The sequence below is a fragment of the Bacillus rossius genome, chromosome 3 (assembly GCF_032445375.1).
Source record: "Bacillus rossius redtenbacheri isolate Brsri chromosome 3, Brsri_v3, whole genome shotgun sequence".
Taxonomy (NCBI): Eukaryota; Metazoa; Arthropoda; class Insecta; order Phasmatodea; family Bacillidae; genus Bacillus; species Bacillus rossius.
In genome coordinates this window covers 46,210,806-46,230,683 of record NC_086332.1, presented here as the reverse complement: position 1 = coordinate 46,230,683, position 19,878 = coordinate 46,210,806, and the positions used below count along the sequence as shown (strand labels likewise).

Sequence of the window (19,878 nt, the reverse complement as noted above, 5' to 3'; positions counted from 1 at the left end):
GGAAAACTTTTGGGGGCGTTTTAAAAGTTATTTGTTACGCAAGATTAATAAGGCAATAAATTCAATACCCCTTCTGCAGTGACTTAAAAAAAATAGCTCACAAATTTTCTGCAGCTTTGACACCGTAAATTATAATGTTTTACGTCGTCTGTGTATAGTTAATGATGTTCAACTTGTATAAAAACAAGGTTAATGTACCAGCTTGCAGTTAAATAGTTTCAATTATCATGATAGACCTAAATATCCCCAGTTATTTTTGTTTCCCTTAAAAACTAAATAACATTTTGTTTTGGAAATAATTTTCCACGCAATGAGATTGTAGTGGAACAGTTCATGCGGAATAAGTTTTTGCAAGGTTCGGGCAGGTGCTGGGCAGAAGGCTGGCTGGTGTACCTCAGTTTTTGACTCTATATTATAGAAAACTGAGATGTCAAATTTGAAAATCAGTTGCAGGAGTAAACAAAAATACTGTGCCGTTTTATGTACAAAACTTTTCATAATTATCTACTGTCTCTACCACTAACGTTTTTTTCTACATTATTTGTAATAAATGGCATTCCCTATGTTAAACACTAATTACCTCTAGCTGTATGCCTGATATATTAATTATATTTACTTCATATATTTCTTCGACTCGACATGTTTAGTACAATACTGATTTTTTTTCCTTTTCCTTAAAGATTTACTCCTCTGCAAATCATCATTTGACATCTCAGCATTGAGTGCGAATTGCCTTTTATTATACCGGATACATGTAGCACATTGGGTTATATATTTCTACATTTAAAATCTAATCTACCTGTATCAACTATTTAGGTTATGCCATCTGTTTTTTGGTATTTTTGCTTTGGTTTTTTATATGTATATATGTACTGTATATCACCAATAACCAAACCCCAGGTCGAGTTTGCGTGTCTACTTGTTATTAAAACGTTTCTTCGCTAGGGTTTGATTTTTTTCTAAGCTACACTGGATATTTTTCTTCACTTTACCTTTTATCTAGCTACACTGAACTTTGTACATCTTAAAGGGGGTATCACCCTTTATAATATATATAATAATATTTAACAACTAGATGCAATCATTTCACGACATCGTCTTCGCTGCTACGAAAATAAGCCCCACTCAAATTTACACATCAACTCTTTGTAAACTACACAATCCACATAACTTTTACGTTTCGTAGATATATAAGTGCTTCCTTTATTTTAAAATAACACATGTCCATCACTCATTATTTTAATATACATAATCAAGTTTGGAATATAATATGTTTGTTCATAGTGTACGCAATATTATTTCCCCATGCGTGAAATATCTATCGCTGTAAATACGATACTTTGGCAAGCTACTTGCAATTTACGAGTGTTATTGACAACAATACATAAGTTTGCAGTTTTGAAACCATTTGGGTTGAAGCTCCTATTCAAAAGTGCACGCGGTTCTATGTACAAAGTCTTCTTAACATAAGCATGCAGGTTAATGGTTTTTGGGTAAGTGTATTCTGATCGCATGTCCTCGGAAACGAGTCGAGTAGAGGGTCTAGCGGTGACGTCATCACTGGCCCAGTTCACAAGATGGCCGCTTTCGCTGCGTTGTGTTCGTATTCCCCTGTTTTACCATCAAACTAGTAGGCTGGGCGCTAACCAGTCTTCATCCGCTAGCTGCCGGCGTGCCGCACAACATTAAGAAACAACACGCTGCTTTTACACGGGTGTACAACAGCATCTCCGTTTCAAGTGCTCACTTTAAACACTATAGTTCACCAAATACCAACAACTTGGCAACGAAAAATATATTTTTGCTGTAAAATGAGAAAAAAAATCAAGCTGCATAATTGTGACTACTGTTTTACAATAAATTCTAAATACGTTTAACATCAGGAAGAAAATAACTGCTCTAAATAAAATGATTTTTTAAAAGAAAGAACACTACAAGTGATTTTGATTTTCAAATAAAATATTTTATAGAGCTGAAGGTTTTTTTTTACAGCTTCACCAATGATTTTTTATTCAGCCTTGAAGTTTTTAGGAGTTAATATTGTGAACTATAGGTTTTAAAAAAATAGCACCACAGTTGATTTAAAATTGTATACAACCTAGTATTTTAACAACAAATTTTAAATATTAAAGTAATAATAATCTGAAATATAAATATTTATTTTTAAATCACAGATACAATTCAAAAATAAAAACTTATCTAACAAACAAGAAACTGAGTTCAATCAATCAACTTGATATTTAAACGTCATATTTTCCGTGATTCTTAAAATATATATTTTTTCTGAGCAAAATCTTAAAAACTGTTAATCGGGAACTTTTCAGAACATAGTTCTTCAATGTAATTTAAATTGCAATTATTTGTTTATAAAATATGTTGCACGTAAAATGTAAAAAACTACATGGCCTTTCATAACAAGCCAACGTGAATCTTTTTCGTTAGCGTACATTAAAACTGTTGGCATTTTTGTAAAAGAATATATATTTTTAGTATTATTTCTAGCAATCACCCTTGGTCACATACCTATAAAACGATTTACAATACATATATTTTTAATATATTGTATACCTATAGTTTACCAGACCACAACTGAAATTTGAACATTAGCTGTTATTTTTTTTCAAGTGTCTTAAAAACTACGTCAGTTAAAAATAATTCGCATTCTCACTGTTTTCTAACAGAATTTTATGGACGAAAATTTAATAACCCGCATACACATAAATTGTTTTGTAAACAAAATATATGCCTGAATATATATTTTCTCCCTGAATTACATTATTTCTTCGTCGTTGCACATAGGAATATAACTTACTAGTTGGCACATTTAGGAAATAATTGTCAAAATAAAATCATCTGGACAAATTTTCTCTGTTTGAAAAATTACAAACAACCAGTCTTGAGCATGTTTACGAATATGTACACACTAAAAATACATTTTTCCATTTCCATACACGCCTTAGGTAGTAACATTTTTCACATGCACTCGGTACTGCATAAATATTTCTGTTTATATGTTTAGCTGCAGATTTATTGGTGACTGTAATCTCGTCGTCTTCAGAATGAATTCTGACAGTGATTATGAGCCTGTGAACCGCTCCTTTTAAGCGATCGTATTGCTGGTACCCGACTGCTGCATATATAGTAATATATGCAACTCATGGTGCCTGCAAGAAAAAAGAAAAGCTTTAAAAAGCAATGCGCCGTCCCTAACCAACCATGAATACAAGCGTCAGCCAATCGTGGGGCATGCGCAAACTATGTATATAACTATATTCTCGCTGTTCGATGGTGACGTGAAAATAGTTGCGAACCGTGCATGCTGGACAGATGTTGCTCGTTAGCCAAGGAAGATAAATAAGTTATTGCCAAACACTCAAATTAAATAGTATAACATCAGCAGGATCAACCGATACCTCGAGATCGTAAATACAAATGATTTTATGTTTGCGCACGCTAAACCACAATTCGCTTGCTTTGATTAATATTTGAGTTAGCTAACTCTGATTATCAAGAACATCCAAACACTTTTACCCATGCCCATGCTTTTGTTAAGCAAGCCGCAGTTATTCAAAATATTGAGCGTTTCTGAAGAAGAGTTAGGTTTTTCTGTCTTTAAAATTTGACTGACGCAAAATAATAAGTTTTAAATAAACACATACAACGTTCCGATATCATATAATTATATTTGACATCGTAATTTCAGAAGTAAAGATTGATATGGGTTAAGAACACTTACAGAAAGAGTTGTTGCGGTTTTTCTTGTCCCTAACTAATATATCGAACTACTATTTTCGACAATAAACTTCGTGTTAATAACTAGAACAAGGAATGCTGTGTATGAAAGTTTCTTTACTTGGCTTAAAATTTGGATATAAAAAAATAAGTTAAGAGTTAATTAAAGTTTTAGCAGTTTAAATGAGTTTTAATTTCTCAAATGATTTCAATGTTCATAATGTTTGTATTATCATATATATACGATCTTCCTTGCTGTCTAAAAAAACACATAGGTTTTATATCCTGCAAGACAATTTACAGTAGATATTTAGAGATCAAAAACAACTTTACAAGGTTTCCAAAGTTCGCATACTGTAATAATAATTAGAACTAACAAAACTTTTTAAGCAATATTTCAAGAATAATAGACTAGTTTAGCAGTAATTAAAATAATTCAGTGTACAAAAGGCTGACTGAGAAACAAGTTGTTATTGTTTGAATCGGAATAGAAATTTACCTACGAAAAATCTTACAAACTATCATCTAGTATCGGAAAAATTTAGATTAAAGTCTAAAAAAAGAGACCTCTAAATGTTTTAAGTAGTAACCCTATATATAACATTTAAATGTTATATTTTTACCCTACTATTACGCTTTCACATACACTGTTAATGCAAAGGTTTTAAAATGTCTTAATTACAACGTTTTTGCATTTTCAATAAAAAGAAAAAAAGTTTTTATGATGGAATATTTAAAGCTATTAAGTTTATGTTTCAGAAAAAGTACTGCATTTTATCTTCACCTATACAATAAATTATATGCATATATTTTGAAGCGATTCATTTGAGTCACTTTCCTACATATTTATTATTTTTAGGCCTAAGTAACAGACGAAGAAGACAATAAATTAAAATCATCAAGTATCCATGCATACGTGAAGCAAACTCGAAAACAAATAAAACATGCAAATAAGTTGATAAACAGTACTTCATTTAAATCTTTATAGCATCAAAGAGAAAGCATACTCCAAACTTGTACCAAAACAGTTTACGATAAAGGACACATGCAACATAAAAAGTTTCGTGCTTGATACTTCGTCTCAGCGTAGATTTCTAAGTTACTTTTATAGAGCCACCGCATATGTGCCTGTGTGTCTAGTATCAATTGTAAATCGATCCGGTAGATGCTTTGATTTTGAGTTCTTTAAGCTCAGTTTTAGTGGTAGAGACTGTGATTTAACCGACATAAAAATTTCACACCTCCGTGAAAAAAATAAGATTAAAATATACTGGCATAACATATATAATTTCGACTTTTTTACATTCAAAATAAATTCACTGTTAGAAACTTTTTTTGTAACCAAAAGAGAAAAAAAATAGGTTCAGCTAATTTTTTTTGTAATAAATATAAAATGTCAGACACTGTCAAACTTGCAACTCAGTTTAATGTGAACATTGGAATGGTAAAATTATTTCTCTTGCTTGACTTATTATGCACGTTTAAGCTAGTGGTAGGAAAGTACCAAAAATTGTTTTGTTTTAAGATGAATCTATAACCTCCATGCATACTTGAATGTTACAAACAGATTGGTTTGTCTGTGACACACATTAAATATGTAAGAAATAAAGAGGAATTGAATTAAAATAATTGGTTTCCTCTTTTCCTGGATAGCAATTCATATATTTTCTATCGATCATAACACTTTGATAACAAGATAACTATTTGTATACAAAATTGTAAGCATTGCCATAGTATAAAGAGAATACCCGCTAAAAATTTGGTCTTATTAAGTAGCTATTATTACCTAGGCTAACTAAGCAACACTGTTAGTAGAATATATAATTATATTTCTTCAGACCTAAGCAATAAACAGTCAGTTGTAATGGATAGCACTAATTTTCGCTCAGGGACAGATTTAACCTTTCAATGGTTCAGTTGGGTGCAAAAAATACTGGAAAACGCGTTTGCGTAGCGATAGACGTTACAAATTAGCTCAAAAATTAATTATTCAGTAAGAATATATTTTTATTTTAGTTATTACATGGAAGCTCAAAACTTTACTACACGGTCTATAAGCGAGATGGATGAAATGAACAATATGTCAATCTCCAACTGCAGAAAAAAATTAAGTATTAAATATCCCATACGTATACGTAGCCAACTGTTAGTAAACTATAGGAACTTTGAAATCAACCACACGGAAAAAAATTAAAATGTATATTCATGTATTTTTATAAAATTGTATGTGGAAAGTCAATAATACACATGCTCGCTTTCAATATCTTGGTGGCTGTATTCTTTTCCACGGAAAACGCTTTCAATACAGAAGTAATATATGACCCATTCAATTATTTAATTAAATTATTCTCTTATTTTTGTGTCTCAACATCATCATTGCCAGGCGTGAGTATGAGTGTTTAAGAATAAAAATTAAAAAAAAATTATATTCATATAGTCACACCTGTATTGCATGTCTATTGTACCTAGGTATAAATGTGCCAACTAGGAAGATAATTCCTCTGTTACCTTTTGAAAATGCATTCGTTAACAAGAATCTAAATACAGATAACTTACACACTCAAAGTACTTAAAAGTTTAGCATACTTTATTTCAAATTCAGAGCTTTATTTCTCAAATTTACAATAAATATTAAAGAAAATCATTTTTCTGTTTTAGATGCGACACTGTCAATCAAGAACAAGCCGAAAGATTCAAAAATTAATAAAGTTCAGTCATGCATGCCATTTAAATCATTGAGAAAATCAAAACAATTGAAACTTCATGAAATATTTAAAATCTATTTTACCTACACACTAAATCAGAAGCTACTGAGTTGCAGTTACTATGCTGTATGAACGGTAAAAATAATATAAAAAAATGTTTAATCCTTAAATTTTGGTTTAGAAAAACCTATTTCGAGAGAACTCTTGTTCAAGTATTTACAACAACTAAATCCATTATTTAAAAACATGAAATTTTTCAAATAAAATTTTCATATCTATCAATGATAACTAATCGCCGAAACACGCAAAAGAACGCAAAAACCAACTTTTGTAAGTTATATCAAAAAGCATAACACATGTTTCAAAATGAATTTTCCTTTACAGATTCACACCGAGTGAAAGATTTCATCTGAAAGAATTGGCAACAACGCCACGGTCGTTTGCAACTCAATTGCTTCCGAAAGTGGATCAAAAGATCATCTCATCGCTTGAAAACTGCAGCGAAGAAACAGAATCTACTTTGAAAACAAACAGTTACGAAAGGTAATGGTGATGGAAAAAAAAGGTGTAGTTCTAGAAGGACCTGGTCACAAACTACCTGGAACTGCTGCATCGGGTAAGCCATCATGCCGCCCGGCTGCTGGATGGCCGCGCCTTGCGCCGCAGCTGCCATCTGCTGCGCGGCTGCGGGAATCTGCGGCTGGCCGGGGATGCCCTGCCAGGCTGCCGGCAGCTGCATGCCCATCCTGCTGGAGGGGCACAATCGCGCGGACGTTATTCCAACCTCCACGCAAACTCCGTGGAACGACACCTCAGGTGCAAGGCGAACAACGCGTCTTCCTTAACTACGCCGACACCTCTGAAGTTCAGGTCAAATCAGACGCAATTCAAGTGCCCAGCGCCATTTGCAAACTAGCTCATTTTGAGGCGCGTGGCAAGCAAACGCAATGGGTAGCTTGCAAGCTACATGCAACGACACCTCAGGTGCACATCAAACAGCGTGTCTTCTCTTATCTACTCCGACACCTCTGAAGTGCAGGTCGAAGCAGACGCAATTCAAGTGCCCAGCGCCATTTGCAAACTAGCTCATTTTGAGGCGCGTGGCAAGCAAACGCAATGGGTAGCTTGCAAGCTACATGCAACGACACCTCAGGTGCAAGGCGAACAACGTGTCTTCCTCAATTATGCCTACACCTCTGAAGTGCAGATCAAATTCAAGAGGCCTAACGCCATTTGCAAACCGTTCTTTTGTGTCTTCACGTCTCCGACATTTTCTGTCCGTTTCGTGATCAATTGCAACTTTCGTGGTTCGCATTTAATTACGATGAATTAAATGAGGAATCACATTTTGCGTTGCAACATTACATTGCTTAAAGCTAGGCTATACCTGCAAAGTTGGTTACTTGCACTATAAAGTTAATTTTTTATGTATGCCAGTTTCCATTATTTTTATAAAAACTAAGTTTAATATTCCAAAATTGTATATTTTCCTGGGGTGTCTCACTAGAAGTTCATTTTATGAGTCTACTCAGCTGGGAAACGCGTTTAAATTTACTTCGCTCGTTCAATTGTGTAAATATAGCTTCATAAATACCTTAAATCAGCAATAAAAATCATTTAACATAGTGGGTGACACCAAGTCGTAACTGGGAATATAGAGCAGATAGTATAATAAAACAAAATATAATCAATCATTGAATACTATACGATCATTTCCATTATTAAATAAATTATGCTTATATTACTCATTAACTAAAATGTAAAACCATGCGCCGAATTTGGAAGATACGAAAAACGAATTTAATGTATGCAAAAAAGTGACCTCAGCCATGCGTTGTACAAAGCACACTGTTAGGACTTTTCAACGAAGAATTCACCTCGAATAAACTAACAGTTCTTCGAAATTTCGACTTCCCGGAATTTTTCTCTCTCGTTATTAACAGAGTGAACTCAAACGTGGAAGAAATAAGGCGTGTTTCTGCAGTAGTCTTAACAGTTTTTGAATGTGTTGAACTTAGGAAGCCATAAATTTCCGAAGATGAGGATACAGAAGATGAAGATCCCTGGATGATTGTAAACCAGTGTTGCTCGCAGATTGAAGGCGTGTACTTGTCGACTGGCCAGGGGCGTAGGAACCGGGGGGGACAGGGGGGACGTGTCCCCCTGAACTTTTTGGGTGGAGGGGACTGTCCCCCCCAACTTTCTAGACCGTGATATTTTTATTTTATAATATTATTCTGCCCAACTTTATTTGTAAATTCTTCACTCTCAAATTTTATCTTAAGGAAACAATAATAATTTTAACATCGATGTATCCAATGATTAGATACAAAAACTGCTTAAAAAGCGCTATTTTGCACTTTTAAAATCAAAATTTTCCGGTGGAGGACCCCCGGACCCCCCGTCTTAGTAAGAGGGGAATAGGTTTACATGACATAAAAATCATTATTTGTCCCCCCCCCCCCCCCCTTGAAGAGGAGTGTGCGACTCACCCCATGTAGCCCTGCTGGTAGCCGAACTGGCCGTAGGTGTAGCCCTGCATGCCCTGCAGGAACTGGCCCTGCATCTGGGCCGCCGCCGCAGTCGCCGCCGTGGTGGGGTAGCTCTGCGGGTACCAGTAGCCCATCTGCTGGCCGTAGGCGTACGGGAACTGCGCGCCGGTCAGAGGCTGCCGGCACACGCGCGCACGCCTCGCGCCGTCAGAGAACCCTCCCCCCTCACCCGCCGACCCCCTCTTCATCCTATACTTGTTCTCAGGGACGAGGGGGCGCAGGATGGATCGACAAAAATTTTTTTATACTACAAAATACGTTAATTAAAATCTAATAGGAAAAAAAACGACACAGTATCTACTGCACTGAGAGAAAGGTTTGTTTGCCTCTACAAAATATTTGTTTGTATATTGCGAAATAAATATATTTTGTTAATTAAAATAAATATTTTTTTTAGTAGGAAAGATTTCGTTGACCGAACAAAATGGTTTTTTCAACTGAACTGTATATTTGGTTAGGTGTAACAAATCATTTTTGTTACTTACCGAGTTTGGTTAAGCTAACAAAATATTTTGTTCCACCAAGTAAATATTTGTTTCGCCATATATAAACAAATATTTGTTTGATTCAAATAAACCTTTTGCTCTGTGTGACATTTCTTATCAATAATCATACGTGTTTGATATCAATTAAATTGAAATTTTTACCTATAATGTAACCTTATGCGAAACAATTCATGGTACATTTATTGCTATTGAGAAGGGGGGAAAAAGAGTGGGAGGGGGAGCTCTAAACACAATTTCTGCCACAGGAGCAGGAAAGCCTGGTTCCGTCCCTAATTTTCCTTGGAAACACGACAGAATTCTGTGTTCAGTTTGGAAGATTTTGTAAACACTGCACGATCATATTTGTATGAATAAACTCAGTAATGCGTGACTTGCTAAGTTATTCATAACTTCATAAAATAATAAGGTATTTTTTTAATTGCTTTCCTCTTGAATTGCTTATGAAATGGAAATTTTTAACATTACACACTGATGTTTTCGGCGACCAGGGAGTCAAATTGTTTTTGGATTTTCAAATGTATAACCAGAGAAATAGGATTTTATTCTGGTTTCACGACTCAAGTAACAAAATAAACATTTTTTTCTATCAGTGCTTGGATAGAGGAGCATGTTAAAATAGCTTGAGATATTATTTTGATCTGGGAATGTTATTAATTAAGATATATTTCCAATAACACGACAGTTAAATACAGGATGGAGATATCCATCCCCCCTCCCTATTCGTGTGTCAGCTGGATTCCGGCATGACATTGCACGGGCGAGGAAGGCTATAGAGCTGTTCTCAGCGCGTCAACTAAGGGATCTCCGACTAGAGCAGATGTTCTGCTCTGACGTCATAGCTCGTGAAATCGATGTCTGGCGACGTGGTCTCCACTGCAGTTGTTACGGTTCACAATTTTCCAGTGCCTTTTTATTTAAATTTTCGTGCACCTTAGTCCGGAATCTGAGTGGGAGTTGTATCCACGACGGCGCAACTCGGTACACTGTAAATATTTTCGTAAATGTAACATGAATATTCATATAAAATTACAGATATTTCTAAATTTGTGCATTCACATAAAAAAACTGTATCACTACAAATTATTGTTCGCAGTTATACTGGGTTCGGATTCTTCCCCTTTCATTTATGCTTTGTGTTGTCCCAGTATCTTCAATAGTTAAAGTTATTTGTAAACCTTTCCCTGAATAGCTCCAGTATTGACTTCGAATATTAATAATCATAATAAAACTAAATATAGGACAATTATTGAACAGCCATGGTTTATAAAAAATATGATTGAATGAAACATAAAAAATAAAATAAAATCATGCGCAAAATTTTGTAAGAAATACTCAGTACTATCTCGAAAAATCGTATATCATAATATGCAAAAATAACAAACTTACATTATCATACAAACTATTTCTTGGCAACTGGTTTCCAAAGGAATCTTTTGTAAAAGTACAGAACATTTTTTTTTCTGCTTGACAGTGGCGTGGTGGCGCGCGGGCGCTTGTGCTAACGCATCACGTTCCTGCGTGTAGCGTTACTACGGCTGTGCGTCTGACGCGGGCCTCGTGCTGACGTTTACGGGTCGCTCTGTAGCGTGGCTTACTACTTAGCTAGCCCGGGCACTGTTTACGATGTTTAGGTGGGACATTCTGGTGGAACATTCTGGAACGTGGGACAGATGTTTCTTAAGCGTGGGTCAGTGGGCGGGCCCAGGTCTCCTCGGTTAGTTGGAGATGTAGTGAGTAGGTAGTATATGTTGGCCCGGCCGGGGACAGGGTTTAAGGTGTGGTGTCTGTGGTGTCGGCTGCCATCTTTGACTGTGACGTCACGGCGGCCGTCTTGGACTACCTTTAACTTTAAACCTTGGCCTTCAACATTTGCCAAAAATTCCTCAACGCTCCTAAATGTTATCCTTTTTCGAGAAAAAAATATAAAATTTTTTGGGAATATTTTCCATTTTTTTCCCTGAAAAAAAATCAAAAAATTTGAAATTCGGAATGCCTCAAAAGACTTTTGCCTTTGAATGAAACCAAATTGCTAAAAAAAAAGGAAGAAGAAGCTTAAGACTCCTGAAAGCAAGCCACCCTAAACCACCGAGATCACGACCTTGACATTGACTATAAACACGAAATCTTTCATTTTTGCCTAAAATATTCCGAAAAAATTCTAAAAAATTGCTTGCGCCACACCCGACATCTTGGATTTTAGAAAATTTGCACTTTTCGCTACACCCGCCATAATCCGTAATTTTTATGACAGAAGATCAGCACCACCGACACCACACCTTAAACCCTGTCCCCGGACCGAAAACATATACTATTGTAGTGGTAGGCTCATAAGGTGTAAGGTTAAAATTGTAATTTCTTTAAGGTTTTTTGGGTCAGGAAGGACCCTCAGTAACTTAGTAGACGTGCGCGAAGTTCAAAGTAAAATAGTCGCTTTACAGATTTTCACAGCAGAAGAGGGATGTGCATCCAAGGGTGATCGAAGATCATAAGGAAACAAAGAAGTTGTAATTTTCTCTAAGGAGACTAACGCCTTAAGTGAATAAGTCATTCTTGGGTTCAGTTTTAATGGCGAAGAAGGTGTTTGGACTGTAATGTATTTTATAGTTCCTGTAAGTTGATTTTGAAGGTTCCATAAAAGTAAAATAAATAAATATTACTAATTTAAATATAAATTTTCGTAACGACAAGTCTTATTTGTGAATATAAGTATTTTATCTATTCGTAATAAATGTTTCATGTTTTATAATTTAGAGTTAAATTATTTTTAAGTATGACTTAGTGTTTTCTCGCATCAAACATCCTGCGTGGGATGGTGAATTATATTAAAATATCCCAGTTAAGCTGTATTTACTTTAGTCTAAAGAAGATTTTATTATTCTCTCGCAGATCAAGCACTTGTTTCAACGTTTGAAGTAGCACCAGTTACCGCTGAATGCTCTAGAGTTACGTTTTGCCCTTACGTCAGAAATCAAATCAATAATGACACATTTATTTATTATCAATAATTTTTCCCCTATGAATGGTTTTCCTACTATTGAGACCCCACTCGCTACACAGTGAAGCAAATAAAAATGTCAGGTAATATGAGATCCCATGGTAAACTGCAGCGTTTCGTATATCTGTCGTTTTTAAAACGATTTTATAGAAGATTTTTGAAAAATTATTTTAAATTTTTTTGTTCATATATAAGTTCAATTTTTGTTACAAAAAAGAAAATAGAAACGTGATATTGTAATAAACTTAACTTTTCGACCGAAAGTTATTTTCTATTCTGCTGCAATTCGAATGAAACATATACAATTAAAAGTTTATTTTTAAATCGTTGACTTTTTTTTGTTGGTGAGAATCAAACAGTACCTAAAATATCCCTGGAAACATTTGTAAATAGTAAAAAAAAAAAAAATAAGGGCAATTGTGGTTGTAAGCCTGTAGTCTACTTTAATGTAGCTGTATCACGAGACAAATTAAACCACTCGCTTTAAATCACCCGCGACTTAAACCCCCAACTTTGTGAATGGAAACACGAGCGTGGATGTGCAACGAACATCTCTCGTGGCGGACATCGGTGAGCCGAGTGTATTTGCGCAGTACCTTCCCGCGGGTGTTCGCCTCGGGAGGGAGAAAGAAAAAAAAATCGTTTCCGTCGTCGCGTCGGCAAGAGCGACGCCGTCTTTGTGACGGGTGTTCCGGGCTGGAGCTTGCGCTCCGTAATGTATATGTTTACTCTCTTTCCCCTCCCCCCACTTCATCGCGCTCTCTCTCTCTCTCTCCGTGTCCTCTCCTGGCTGGATCATGATTGCAGTTCCCGCAGAGCCGGTTCTTGTGTGCCCAATCCCCCCTTTTCCTTCCTCATCCCGCAACGCCATCCCGTTCGGAACAGCCGCAGTCCGCCATTATCCGCTTTGAAGTATGAGCGTCATACATTATTTCCGTCGATGCCGAGGCCATGCTAATTTGGATGCAAATACAGTCCCCCCCTCCTCCACCACCCCTTCCCTTTCATCCTATCCCTGTGCCAGCCTCCCCTCCCTCCCTCTTTACCCCTTTGTGTCGGCGGGATGTGCGGCTCGGCCGAGGGCGACCGAATAGCTTTGTTTCGTATTTTACGATCGGGCGCTGTTTCCGTTGTTCGTGGCCACCCGAAACGTCGCCATCACCGCACGGACTTCTTTTACTCTTATGCCGCGTGGGCTCAGTAATAATTAGTTCTCTCATTGAAATGTACGCGCTGAAACACACACAAGGTGGTTCGTGACGAAAACAAAGTTACTGATGAATGACGATGTTTCAATGGTTCCCAGCCGTTGGAGTAGGTGATCAAACACGCCACCTTCTGGCGGCAGTATGTTTCGCCGCACTCATGTGAACTGCGCACCGGTAAGTGCCGTTGGCGCGCGCGCGCGCTTCACATTGGGGCGTTTTTGTGCATTGTCATAACGCCTTACGAATTACGTCTACCCAGTCTTGTTGATATAACTTTGTTTTGACTTATTATAACGCTTTCATCAGATTCTTCGTTTATTATACTTCGTCATGATATATATTGTATAAAAATTGAGTGAGTGTAGAAAAATTAGTATAGATATTTTATCCCTAAATATTATCGATCAATTTTGGATAGTTATATTTACTTTGCTGATCCTGAGAGGTCGTCCTTGAGGATGACTACAAAAGGGGATGCCGAAAAAGTCGGGAAATTATTTTCAACCCAGAAGCTCAGACGCGCAGAAATGGCTTTCTTTTAGTTCTATGATGTATAATGGAAAGGGGAGGACTCTTAGACTCCTCGGCCACCGAGATCTCCAATGGAATGATGTACGGCTACCGCGAACACTTCTGGCGGCGTCAATGTAATCCCATTCCACGCGCGGCTTACAGTCAGTCAACAAGACGGTATCTGCGGGCGGAAACGACCACCCTGGGGCGCCGCGGTGATAACTCGGCAGCCGGGCCGGCCGGGCGGGGCGGGGCGGGGTGGGGACGCGGGACAAAATGGCGGCCACGCCCGTGCGGGCGACACGCGACACACGCACGTCGTTTCCCCAGGAGTCACGCCACGCCTCGGCAGGACGGAACGAACAAGCGAACAGCGCGGAGTGACCATGTCACTACTGTTGCCTGTTTGTGCGTGGGTCGTTGCAAGTGTGCGACCACCTGTTTGTGTCTTCCTGTGCAAGAAGCTGCGATGACGGAGTCTGTTCCGTGCCAGTCGTAACAGTTATCGTAGTCACGTGATCACAGTTACTGTTTATTAAGGCCATTGGAAACCTGTGGCTGCGATGACGAAACACGATTCTCGCAGTTTATCTAGGGAATTGCAACATTTTGACTACGATGACGAAATATGATTGTCGCCTGGTATGCAGGCCATTGCAAACATGTGACTACGATGATGAAATATGATTGTCGCATGGTATGCAGGCCATTGCAAACATGTGACTACGATGACGAAATATGATTGTCGCCTGGTATGCAGGCCATTGCAAACATGTGACTACGATGACGAAATATCACTGTCGCCTGGTATGCAGGCCATTGCAAACATGTGACTACGATGATGAAATATCATTGTGGCCAGGTATGCAGGAAATTGCAAACACGTGACTACGATGACGAAATATGATTGTCGCCTGGTATGCAGGCCATTGCAAACATGTGACTACGATGACAAAATATCATAGTCGCCAGTTATGCAGGGTAATTGCAAACGTGTGACTACGGTGACGGAATATGATTGTGTCGTTTCTTATGCAGGAATCTACGATGACCGAATCCTTTATGTACAAGCAGTCACAAACGCGTGACTTCTATTACTGAAGGAATTGTCGCTCTTTACGCGTCTAAGGCGAAGAAACATTGTTGTCACTTCCAATGCAGTCTGCTGAATAGATGTTATGAATAATATGACAAAACACGTCACTTCGTATGAGGTCGGTTACAAAAATGATGAAACTTCGCAGCCATACAATTCCAAAAGCGTGATCGCATTTAAAAACAACAGAACACAGTCGGAGGTTCATACTCAGCCATTTAAGAAATTATTAGAGATTACTTTTTACGTGTTCACGGGGACTGGGTAATGCAACATGAGTGTGCTAATATTCTCATGCTTTAAAGGTCGTGAACCTCTTGAATGTTCTCATGAAATTATTTTGTAATCAGTGGTTATAAGCGCTCAAATTATTTTTTTTTACAATAAATTTTTAACGTAGTTTCAAAAATTCTTGGGCTTTGAGGCTTATAGTTTCACAATTTTCGGGTTCAAAACACCACATTAACGGGAGTACTCGACTTGAGATGAAGTTTCGTCACACCACCGTCCATGAGCCTAAATCCATCACCGTCGTGAATGTTAATAACTCTGGCGGCGGAGGAAGATGCGGCAAGTTTTATGGATACGTTTTTTTCAGGGAAAATTTTTTCCCCCCTCCTCGGTGCCCTACTTTCCAGCGACTACGGCCCCTATAACGACCAGACCCAGCTGTGCTCTTATTCCCCCCTTCCCCACGCATTCGCTACTCCCGTCTAAATCACCTGGAAGAGCTAGCGACTTCTGGGAACGTCGGAGAGACAACACATCCATGAGAGACCGAGGTCTTCAACCAATCACCGAGTGAAATCATTCGTCATCATTCACCTTGATTTTATGTAATCTTTATCCCACTGTATGATACTGCGCTATTTTATATTATATAAAAAAAATCAATTAATGTTGAATTGTTGTAAACTTGCCATGGGTTTTTCTTGATCAGAATTATGCAGTTACGTGTAAAAAAACAAACGACTTAACGGCGGAGTTAGAAAGTAATAATATGCGATAACGATTTGTTAAATGACTTATTCAGTGCGTTTAGCTACGTTAGCACTTTCCTTGCCATTTTTCCAAATGAACAAAATCTGAAATACAGATATTCATACGCAAATATATGCGTGGACAAAAAAGGTGCTAAATACGAGAGTTTGAGGATAAGCTTCAAAATGATTCGCAGAACAACGACTTCAACACATTTAAACTGAAGCAATAGCACTACGAGAGCGATACTACCACATCTGAAACATTATCAGATTTTAGTTACACCCATATGTCAAAAAGTGGTCTGCACCATTGTGAAAAAATATTTCAGCAGAATTCCATGTAAAGTCCATGTGTAATTTTTGCAATTATTTTTTGTTTCTTAAGGTGATGCTAAAAACAATCCTAAATTATGTATTAAGGTTCTATTGTACACGGTTTACCATCCATAGAAGATTGCTTAATGTTTAGAAACGGAAATTTTGCTTCGTTCAAGATGTTTCACAACAGGAAACACATAAAAATTTGACAGTTTTACATCGTTAAAAATGTTTTGCAAAATGCCATATACACATATTTGGCACTTTTGCAATGTTTATACATAAAATCTTGTGCCACATTTATGTTTCATGGTCGTGTTCAAGTTATGCATTTTGAATGTTACATAGTTAACTGCCACAACATGAAATCATAGCGCTTTCTCTACTTGTAAGTGGCACAATAGTACAAACTCCCACAAATTAAAAAAATTTTCCATTAAAGACGTACTTAAAATTGTCAATTGTCATGGGTCATTTTCCCATAACCAGATTTTTTTTGCTGTGGTAGTATGAGTTTTTTAGGTTGAAGAAACGGGGACTACACACGACAAAGCGTCACTTTCGTGGGGATATATATATTTTTTCTCACGTTTAACGAACGCTGGTCATAATATGTGATCACTGGGAGTATTTCCAAAGTGGCTCTACAATACTAAATGGAATGGATTTAGCTTTGAAGTTTCCTCAATGTTGGGATAACTAAGACGACGCAAGTCGAAGTGATTCCGATGGAGTATTAACAGAATGAACGAGTAAGGTAAAAGTGAGAAAAACTCGAAAAAAAAAACCAATGGCACAGGGCAGCTTCCACAACGTTTTTCACTTGCGAGGAAAAACCAATCTCAGTCAGGAATTCATCCTGGACCATCTTGGTGACCACTCAACCATCGAGGTCTCTTAAAATATTGAAGAACAAAATTATTTCTGTCCATAGCTTTGCCACGACAATTTCTAACCATAAAACAAGCGAAGTAGACCCGAACCTTCAAACTCTAAAAGAAAAAAAAAATCAAATTAGATGTAATTTATTCGTACTGCGTTGTAAATACTCAGAACATGCCGGGACTCCCAGAATGTAGGACTTGCACGGGGGAATAATTTTCGTCGGTTCCCTGCCGACGTCCGTTAATCGCGACGCAATGTTTGCGGGTAAGCAAGGCACCAATCGATGGGAAGAGGGGGAATTTAAAAGCTATTCGTCACGGCACGTTTGAATAAAGCGCAAACAATTCGTCGCAGTCCACCTGCATCCATAGGCAGTTAGTTTGACGAGCTTCGTTTGTGTTCGTCGTTAGTCGGGAGCACAAACTCCAGCTATTTACCTGCCTTCTTACAACGAACGATTTTCGCGTGCGTTTAACGTCGCTGATACGTTCTACAGCGTTTACTGATTCGGCTATACTTGCGTGGACACGAATAAGCCCGACAAGTCGTTTTTATATATTTTTTTCAGCGAAGGTGGTTTTTATTTGATTCCCCTTGAAACTGGGAGACGCACGCTTTATATTTTTGGACCTCCATTTTCTAAATAGTCAGTCCACAACTGATAATTTTGTAATTTATTGTATTTACTTAGAAAATGAAAAAAAAAAAAACTTTAATGCGTACCATAGCGTGACGCAGGAAAATTTTTGATTACATATAATTCATGACATCCATAATATTCATCAATATTAAATGCCACTTTTATGGTCACATATGCTATATGTTCGCCGGTTAGAGAAAACATAAAGTTATTGAAAGATTGAAGGAGAGGAAGGAATTCCTGCTAAATCCTATGTAATGATAAGAAATTTATAAATAAAATATGATATTAATTTTTTTTTGATATCTCCCTTTTGTAAAACACATTTTGAAAGAGTAAAAACATCGCTAAGGAGATTGGGAATCGTACATTCTGATATATTTTACAACTTTTATTTTAAATTCAGATATGGGTGAAGGTAAGTTAACTATAACGGCGCGACTTATTAGACTATACCTAGACCTATACACGTATGCTTAGGATGTTTGGCTGGGTCGTTAACATCCCGAACATAAATAATGTGCTCAGCAAATGTACTTCAGCCACATTCCTGACCACTGGCGAGGTGTAGACGGTTGACGAGTGTGGACTACTCGATTTCACTACAGTAGGGGTGGTATGTGACCCCCTCCCCCCAAACCCATTAGAACATATAAAACAAGAGAGAAAACTAAACATAATCTACTCTAGTTCACACCTGACGTTAGAAGTCAGTTCAATTAGTTTTTGTAAAAATTATTATTTTAATTTTGAAAATCTAATTTACTGTGTGTAATTAAAAACAAACTTTATTAACTACTTTCAATGTGCCTGAAACGCGTCAAATAAACAATTTAAGGGGACTACAATTAATTTTTTTAACCACAATATTTTAATATTTAACTGTAGAGTTGTACCACACCACCTATACTACGGTAATCTGCTCAACACACAAATATAACCTGGATCCGCCACTGAAGGCACAAGGTGCCGAAACGGCCGCGCGTTTATTACTGTGTGACTGGGTTTAGATCCTCCTTGCATCACAGCGGGGGAGCGTAGGGGAGGGGGGGGACGTGTCGATCACGGCGTGATCGGCGAGATGCTTCTGCAGTGGTTCGCCTCTACCTTCCGCAGTATTGGTGTCGGGAGGGGGACTACTCAACACCCAGTCCCTGACGCGTCGCACGGGTGACGAATCCCCTGCCCGCTTCACCAGCCAGGATCCCTAGCCTCTGGGCCAAACGGGGTCAGACCCGGGCACTGCTACCAGGAATTTAATTTGTCACTCGGCACGCCCTACTCTGGGGCGGCGGCGGCAACTCTTATCGGCGGCGGCGGCGGCGGCAGTGGGAGGCTCCGCGTGGTCTGGCGTCGCTCGCACACCCCTCCCCGTCACGCCACGACCCCTCCCCTCCCTTCACCGGGCCAACTTCTCCCTTCCTTCCTCCCTCGCCATAGCAACCGCCGCCGCAAACACGGCCGCTCAGACGCCGCCACCCAGCAGGTAAGTCCCCACCCCTCGACCCCGCTCATGCCGGCATTACCCCTTCAACACGTCGGCAGGCAACCCGCTTGGCGCCAACGGCAGCGAAGCCTCGTTCACACGCCGCGTCAACTCCACGGAACGAATTCCTATTTCCTAAGTAAGCATAATTTAAATTTTTTTGCGTACTTCAACGGAGGAAATAGAATAACTCGAAATTTACCGTGCGACGGTAGCATCTTTACGATTACCCGCGTAGGGGCTAACACTATATTTATTA

General features: G+C 38.1%; 1 protein-coding gene across 2 annotated transcripts in view; it reads right to left on the bottom strand.

Annotated features, from left to right (window-relative positions):
• Positions 1-658: 658 nt before the first annotated feature.
• LOC134530605 (cytotoxic granule associated RNA binding protein TIA1) overlaps positions 659-19,878 on the bottom strand; it is a 717,211-nt gene continuing 697,991 nt past the window's right edge. The window contains exons 7-9 of one of the 2 annotated variants that reach the window (XM_063365590.1): positions 8,930-9,105; positions 7,036-7,183; positions 659-1,664 (exon numbers count right to left, since the gene is read on the bottom strand). In XM_063365590.1, the coding sequence (XP_063221660.1) occupies positions 1,623-1,664; positions 7,036-7,183; positions 8,930-9,105 (366 nt within the window). In that variant the 3' untranslated portion in view covers positions 659-1,622. Of the gene's footprint in view, positions 1,665-7,035; positions 7,187-8,929; positions 9,106-19,878 lie in introns of both variants that reach the window. The other variant, XM_063365591.1, reaches the window with a different exon arrangement.